Here is an 8949-nt window from a genome sequence, read left to right on the forward strand (position 1 = left end):
CAGATGTTGTAACATTCTCGAGTTCGTTCGACGATTAAAAGTCCATGATTTCGTATTTGTGAACGTTATTAGATATCGTAAATAGTTTTCAGTATTTGGACGATTCAGAAGGCATTTAATGTACGTTCACTTTTCTTTGAAAATGAGTTACAGCCCATTGATTCTTTTACGAAGCATGATTATTTCATACGAATAATGATGAAAATTTCATTCATAATAAATCATATATTTAGTAAATTTTTTCATTATGAATTTTATTCACTTTTTTAAAAAACGAATTATGATTTGATTCTCTTGTTATTAAAATCTAAAAATGCAAGTAAATTGAAACATTTTTGGGACTAAAATCGACTTATTCTATTAGGAAATTACTGAGGATGAAAACCTTAAGAATCTCTCATTATTCGGAATCAATATGTCTAATAGCCTTCCCCCAAATATTATATAAAAACACCTTCTGTATCGTCGCGATTGAAAGCGATTCGTTAAACGTCTGCACAATTAGTTTGAGTCTCGCGGTGAAAAATATAAGGTGGAACCACCGCGAAGTGCTGGCGAGCTGGTTCTCGACTCCCGCCAACGTCTTTTAATCACTTCATTCGTCCGAGATACTTAAAAACTCGGTTGACTTCTCAAGCCGCGGGGAATTTTTCTTTCGGTCATTTCTTAGCTAAATGGATTATCCGAGCCCTTCAGCAAAACCTGCCAACTCCGTCTACAGGCACTTAGCGTACTTTCGGGCTGGAGTAGCCATTCATGGAATGCCGCAGACATTCAATCTATACGTCCAGCAAAAATAGAGAAAGCAAAATCACTACGAAAGGTAAACGATTCAATAAATTCTACCACAGCCTTTGAATTACTTCATCGGCCAGAAGTGCTCGGGAACTCGCCTAACTTCTTTTGACACACGAGTCTGAGAGAATTAGGAACTTCATGCTCTCGTATGGATTGATCGCGAAATGCATTATAGATAAATATTGATAAAATTATGATTTACGTCTTTTGACAAATGTTTCCATCACTTTGATGTTTCAAGAAAACATCATGTATAGTGTAATGATTTAGTTGAAGCAACACATAGTACTATATACATTTTATTATTATAATACTTATAGTATTGCCAACATTTGTGATAATTTTTATATGAGTCTCACTCGACCACAAAGATAAATGGTATTTTTTAACAGCAATTTCATTGTACATTTCACATTTATCAAAATTACATTAATAGGTTCATCGTTAATGGAAATTAATATTTCAATACATTATTTAATGCGTCAGCGTTTTCCTACCAAACTTACGAACCTTAGGTAGTGCAATGAATTTTAATCAATATTCGTACTATTATATAATCTTCTTATTGTTTTAATCGTTGTTTGATTTGATCATATATTATATTTGTATATTCTAAAAAACTCGACTCGTCAATTAAATACCTTTACATACTAATAACATTATTTTCAATAACTAAATCATAACTTCGTAGTTATTGGTAAAATCATTCGAACGAAACGGAATAAATTTTTTAGAACAGCAATAGTATGGTGCAGATGCGGTGATTGTGACCGGAAACGCGAGTAAGAGCAGTTTCGCAAAGTCGTTGAAATTCACGACAGATGTATCGACTGTATTTCCAGCGACCTTCTTCTCCAGACCGAAGCTTCGTGGGCAAAACCTTTAATCTCGAGTTTGACATCATATATTGTTATCGAACCACCCTGCGCAGTTCGTGTTTGAATCGATTCGCTCGGCCAAGAGAGGACGAGCGAAGACGTTCCGCTCGACATCAGATGTCAGCGGTAGGAAGGTTTGCTCTTGGGCATATGTTTGAACTATGTGGACATTGAGAAATCCATAAGCCGGATAGTGCCCGAGGTCCGGCAGTGGATAGACGGCGGTAATCGATTTTGAAAAATATCTGACGTGCTTCAGTCTCTCTGTTATTCCGGTTGAAATAGCCAGATCTGATCTCGCCGCGCAACTATTCCGATTATTTTTATTCTGCTTTCGGGAAAGCTCCGATACGGGGCAAAGGATTTCGGAGTTAAGCCAACGACGAAATATGTACTCCGAGCGGCTGTATTCCGAGCGTTTTAGTCCCAACGTTACCAGGAAAAACCAAGCTGGAAGTTATGGTACTGGAGATAAGACGGCGAGGACGAAAATACAACGATATCTCGGTTCCTTTATGCGCTGTCGACGTTTCCTTCGCACCTAGAAATCTTGGCCTCGAATTTTGATCAATGTGTTTGCAAGGGGACAATGTGTGGCCGGAGTCCATAAATTTTAGCGAGGTGTTTAATGATACGGCTTCGTAGACAGCGCACGCGAGGAACGAGGTACACATAGGATGGGGGGAAAATGAGATTCGACTGCGTTATGCGCAACTTCCTATATCGCGTTACCGTAACCATTCCCGATGACTGTGTACATTGGCAAGCATTGTTAACATCGGCCGGCATCTAGCTCCTACGAAACCTCTACATGCAGAGGCTAATGATCGAGGGAACAATGAGGTGTGGTTTCTTCGGCGTTGTTGTTACAGAGATAATTGCAATACTAATTCTACCTTTCGAAAACCGACGTAGGAATGTTCCACAAAGGCAATTATAATCTTTCCATTTCTGAGATGAAAAGTAGATACTTCAGAACAATTTCCTGGAACAATCATACCTGAATTTTTAATTTATGTCTATAAAACTAAAATGTCTTCCACTATGATGTTTAATGTACTCTTATATAGAGCACAATATCTTTGGATTGTAGAAGAATACTTAGCTTAAACGTAATCATACTTTAATGCAGACCCAGCAATGAGAAAGACGTAATGCTAAAAAACGTATTCAACCAACATCTAGAGTTTCATCTATAATTTCAATACAATTTGCAGATTTTTCACAATTTTTATCGTTTTGTGTAAATATGCAATTTCGTAACAGAATAATCGAAGAATTAAATTTTGAATACTAACTGGCGACTTGTTGATATCATGCTCGCATCCTGCTGTAGCCTCGCAAATGTTCGCATGAATTCTTGATGTTTTCAACTTAACTAACAAAAACTCTCATCAGTCCTCCAGTTTTTATATATCCCCCTCGTTTACTTAAAGCTCGGCGCATAGTTACGGCAACAAATAATCTTCATCCACGCCCAGCTTTTGCGACCCTCGCTTGCAGACATTCATCTACATCTGCTGGTTGATTTATAGCACTCACCCCGGTTCACGACGAACATTCTTTTTCCAGGAAAAATCCTACAGTAGATCTTTACGAAAATATTTCCCGGGTGCTATTTTCTATCGGTCCATCAGTCATAGCGAAGGCACGATGAGAGCTGTCGAGTTTAAGGGTGACATATTTGAGGACCTTGAAACCTAGACCAAGTTAATGCGTAACTGTTTATGTTAGTGCATTGAAAACATTTCTTAATAAATACGAATATTTACACGATTTAACAAAACAATCTTAGTACGTTGTTTGGCTTTGACAAGTCTGAAGTAATGAAAAGTTTGAGTGGTAACTTGTTTGGGATGAATGTTATTCCGTTCTTTTAACCCTCTTAGTACCGTACAACGATATATACTTGTTGGCTATTGTTGGAAAAATAGTTCTCTTAATATTTTTATTAAACAACAATTTCATCTCCCTTTTTGAATTTGTTATTTATCAGGCTTTTCAAAATTCTTGCAATTTCTTTCCGAAACTTTATCAAGCTTCATCAAACGAGTTTTAAACATTTCACTCAGATACAGACTCTTTCGGCCGGTACTAAGTGGGTTAAGTTGGAATTAAATTTAATTTACTTCTCATGAATATTTATGCATTCAAGTAAATGTAAGCACTCAGTAAATATCATTTTAACCGAAGTTTAATTAAAATCAATTAAAACTACGCGAATAAAGAAATAATGAAATAATTGCTTCGTTACCACTACGTGACATAGACTGCACATACGTAGAGGATTTCTTCAGAAATACAACAAATTCTAACATAAGTTTCCATTTAACGAAAAAAGATTAGTCTCCAAATACCTTCAGAAAGATCACCAAAAATAAATAAATAAATAAAATAGTTGTAGTTCCCTCTTGAAATCGAGTGATATGTAACGTTGTTCTCAAAAATCTGTTTGCTTCGAGACACTTAAAAAAGTTTTCAAATGAACATTCTCTACGTATAAAGCATTTCAAATCATGAATCTGCAGGGACAGCCGCAGTCCAGATATGGGATTAGTTAAATCCACTTTATTTTCCTATTCAAGGTATTAACACCATAAAAACAGTTTTACGGTAGCGATTGTTATTTCGGCTGTGAAAGCTGTAAAAGAAACACCACACCGAGTGGCACAAAAGAAGCCACTCGTGGAATGAACAGAGCCGTGATTGTTCGCACTGAAAGCGGCAGAAAATTGTGTGAAATCGCTTCAGGTGATAAAAGTTCTCTGAGCGGCAATTTATACCACAAAAATAATACCGTAGGTGTCAGACGTAAAAACAGTAAAGCTAGAACAGAACTGTCTAAATAGCTAAAACGATGGTTATAAAATTCTACTTCGTCGCAGTTGAAATATTCAAAAACCACGTAAAGTTCTAATGCTTCCAAGTTACAGCGTAAGCTAGACATTCCCGCAGAAAGAAATAACTAACTGCTGACAAACAGTATTAGCGGAACTTAGTCGTAGCGATTGCCAAATCAGTTTCTTCAACTATTTAATAGACAATCTCGTGTGTGATTTCACGTTACAGAAGAAGAAGTCGCGGCTGATCGACTCACAGCATATCGTCATAATCCTTATCGTCTTCTCCCTGATCCTCTTCGGCATGAGTTTCGCCTTCGTTTTCAACTGCGTGAGGAAGCTAATCCGGGATCATCGAATCATTCGGGTAAGTGGATCCTCCCCGACAGTCGCCGTGGTTCGTAATCGTGTCAATCTACTGGAAAATTGACACCATATAAGATTAAAAGTTTCGCTAAGGACCCGGCGGCGACGGTATGTCTGCAGCTCCTACCACATGGGGTGTCTTCGGTATCTTGATCGTAATTTTGTATTTGAAACTTGTTGACAATTGGCCGATGCTTCTTTAACACGTCGAGCGCCGCGTCACCCAGACATGGGTGACACTAATTTCTTACCAATCTTGAAAATTCATTTCTATTGTAATGTATTTGGACAAATTGAATTTGACTAAAATGTTTCGAATGCGAACGAGTTCTAATATCACCCCTTATGATAAATATTAACTATCTAGTTTCGCTTTGATTAATTAAATTGCTTTAACTATGTGGGTATTTTAGTGGTCGATTGTCGGCACTCAACGTGTTAAATAACCTTAGCGGGTATTGCAGTCTAGAACATGTTTTCATTTGGTATTTAGTTATAAAGAATATTGAAAGATATTTACAAATTTTCACAACGAGAAATAGTGAAAAATGATAGTAATATAGAGTCTGGCGAGCAATCGTGTATTGAAAAGATGCACTTATTGCATCATGACAATTAGTTGCATAATTTTGTTTGACGATTCTAGACTACAATACAATCTTAAGAACCATTTCAGACAGAAGTTGGGTAAGTATCAAAATTACCGATAATTATATACTACTGTGTTGATTCTAAAATTGTACAGAAATTGTTAATGTTTATAGTTTCTTTATGAAATGTAATGATTTTAATAGTATATAAACGTTGTTTCAATCGACTGAAAGCTAACTATTTAAAGTTACGATCGTTTACATAAATTCGATTTCTTAGCCACATCAGTAAGCAATAGGTATTGTTCGTTGCAAACGTACAACTAGTTCTTCTTAATAATTTGTTTAAAACTTACAGTAAACTAAATAGTTTCATTCCCATGATATAATATGAAATGTTATATTAAATTTTACTGTTTATAATTCTTGAGAATATTATCGTGATTGTCGTTAAAAGAAACTGAAATTGTGATCCTATACTTCCGTATACTTCTGTATGTAGAAGATGGTTGTTCGTAGAATCGAAGACTATTGATCACGTCAGCTTCGGCAACGATCATTTCGGGAACGATTTCGTGTACATCCGTTTGAAAATTCTCGCGTTCGTGTCACTGCAAAATGAAAAGCGATTTGACGCAGAAAATGAAGCGTGAAGTAAACTAAAATATCACTGGCTAGTAATAAATCGATGCATCGAAAAAAAAACGCGGAGGCCGAAGCGCTTTTTTTCGCGCTACGCACGGTTCGTCTATCGACGCGTCACTGGAATTTCAATTACGCAGCGAACGTATGAGATTTCGATTCGATTCACGGGTCGGGCTTGTCACGTACAGTTGTACGTGCCTAACATTTACGCAACTCGGGAGAAAACTGATAAATGTGATATTGTGAAACACACAATACGAAATGAGCCCACGGTTCGTTTCATCCATTCAGGTGGGACAAAACGTGGAAAATTGAAGTCGGAAGAATCGCGGGCGACTGGCGTCGATCTAATAGACAGTAACATGGAAATAAACAATTAATTCGACGCAAGAATTTCGCGCCAGTTACGAACGTATTTACACAGTTGATCTCGAATCGATCAACGAAACAATTGCCTTCGATACATTCTGATAAACGTTCGTCACATACATGAAATGCTTGGTGACAAAAGTCTCGTGGTATATGCTGATTAATTCCTATCATTGTGTATTTGTACCCGTTTAAATTCCGTTGTTCGAACATTAATCTATCGATCGTGTAAAATTAATCGTATTAGACGTGCTGCATTGTTTTAATTGCGAGTGAAATGGAACTATGACTGCCGAACGTGATAAAATGACTGCGGGTTCATTATTTCGCAATTCAACGGGAAATTATTGATTAAATTTTCTTATTAGAGCCTATAATTCAATAAAGGTTGTATCGAATCTCAATAAAAGCTTTTCAGTAATTTTCGTAGAACCATCGTGTTTTCAATCTGAATTGAATTGATCATTATACTGTTTTTTAAACAATCGTCTGCCGTTCCACAATAATGTCCTCAACAGTTTCTTTCGTGAACGAATAAAATAATAAGTCTAATAGAATGAAAGAATTTCTATATTTGAAACGAAACGCGCAAATGTACAGTGCACTTTAGACGTAATGTATTCTTTCACCGGCACACCAGAATTGGTACAATATCCGATAATTCTAATTACTGTGGATGGATCGCAAGAGCTATCCAAAGACAGAGTGCACAGGACGCGTTTCAATATTTGCTGATTCGATTGAAAGAATTCGTTTTACTTTCCCAGGAGCACATCAGGCAGTCGCGAGAAAATCGATTAGACGAAGTCGGTCGGAAGGCAACACCGTGTCCAATATCATCCTCTAGGACGGACATCGGCGACCGTGGCAGCGAGTCGCCTAGCCTAGAGGTGATGCCTAGCAAGGAGCTGCTACCACCCACGACTCTAATAGCCCAGGACTACACGAAGGACCTTGTCCTGGAGATGACCTACAACACGCGGGACATGAACGACATCCACCAGAGCAACAACGTCAGCAACGCGACGCAGGAACGGCTGCAGGAGTCGAACGACGAGCCAGAAATGCGGGACAGTTCCTGTCAAACGCGGGAGAGCCTCTTCGAGATGCCTCTCGGCTTCACGACCTTCGGCGTGCGGGCTCCCAGCTCGCAAAACGGGACCAACCATCTTCATCACCATCGCCACCACCACATGCACCACCATCAGAGCCCTTCGCAGTCGCGGCATAGCTCGCAGCCTTCTCAGCATAGCGGGCAGCAAACATCCGACCACAGCTCTCAGCAGCCGACTTCCCAGTGTTCGGGTTGCAGTCCAGCGTCGAGAGGTCGGGACGGCAGCATGGGCGTTTGTCCGAAACACAATCCCATCCCAGCGCCGCCTGGCTGGTCCACTCACGAGTCCAGCTACCCACTGCCCCTGCATCAAAGCAGCCCTTACACGGAGCCGCCGGACTATCCATCCTACCAAAGGTTCCAGAGTCCGCAGCCAAACAGGGAATCCAGTGCCTACTGTCCATCCCCTAAACTGGTGAGACAGGCGACGATCGGCTCGGGCGAGAGATACGGAAGCACTCTCTACGGATCGGGTCACGGGTCGAGCAACGCGCCGAGCTCGCAGCACTCGAGCACGCCGAAGTGCACCCAACAGACGACCCCTGATCCCAGGTACAGGGCGGAGGCGGTGATAGAGGTCGACCAGAGGCGGCCGTTCAGTATAGAGAGCACGAAGAGCGCGCCGGACGTGATCGCGACGCACTGACGCCGGGGTCCTGGGGATTGGGAGCCCTACAAGAGACGCCATCCCCGTCAAACTGTCGGCAATCACCATATGTCTAGCCAAAACGATGGAAACAAAGTGACCGTAGCGACGCAGAGCTCGTTGGACGACGACGCTTCGACCAGCTCTACTGTCGAGGCTAATTCGTCCTCCTGATCCACGTACACTGGCGCGATCGATCGGCCTGACCAGTTCGGCCTCTCCGATCAGGACGATCGAACGTCTCCGGACAAGTTTGCGCGGGATGTCGACGATTCCGGGATACACACCGGAATGACCAAGCGAAACGGCGTCTCGGCACAGAGGCCGTCTGCGGAACCAATCAGAGAGACCTGGTCTCGTTCGAGCGAAATCGACGGAACGAAACCGATCGCGTACGGACCAGGGTCTGTCGAGATGGACGCTGTCTTGCCGTCGACCGGCCGCAATAAAACAGAATCGATGGACGGCGTTACAGTTTTGAAGCCGTCGCGGCTTGGAATGGACTCGAGGCTCAACGACCTTCTGATCCTGAAGCCTCCGGAGGCCTTCCGGGTGCCAATATTCCGCTGCAAATCACCGACCTTGGCTTGGCAGCACTGCAGTTGCCCGTCCCACTCACATTTGCCGGCCAGGAGGTCCTCGGTCATCTGGAGTGTCTTGAAACGTAACAACCAGGAGCCGTTCTATCGCACCTGGCCAAACA

The 8949-nt window shown here is 41.0% G+C and overlaps 1 protein-coding gene across 1 annotated transcript in view; it reads left to right on the forward strand.

Annotated features, from left to right (window-relative positions):
* The window catches only part of Neto (Neuropilin and tolloid-like), a 189900-nt gene extending 181642 nt beyond the window's left edge, over positions 1 to 8258 (forward strand). The window contains exons 8-9 of the mRNA XM_078191608.1: positions 4746 to 4883; positions 7254 to 8258. Of these exons, the coding sequence (XP_078047734.1) occupies positions 4746 to 4883; positions 7254 to 8246 (1131 nt within the window). The 3' untranslated portion in view covers positions 8247 to 8258. The remainder of the gene's footprint in view (positions 1 to 4745; positions 4884 to 7253) is intronic.
* The last annotated feature ends 691 nt before the right edge of the window (positions 8259 to 8949 follow it).

The sequence above is a fragment of the Augochlora pura genome, chromosome 2 (genome assembly GCF_028453695.1).
Source record: "Augochlora pura isolate Apur16 chromosome 2, APUR_v2.2.1, whole genome shotgun sequence".
NCBI lineage: Eukaryota > Metazoa > Arthropoda > Insecta > Hymenoptera > Halictidae > Augochlora > Augochlora pura.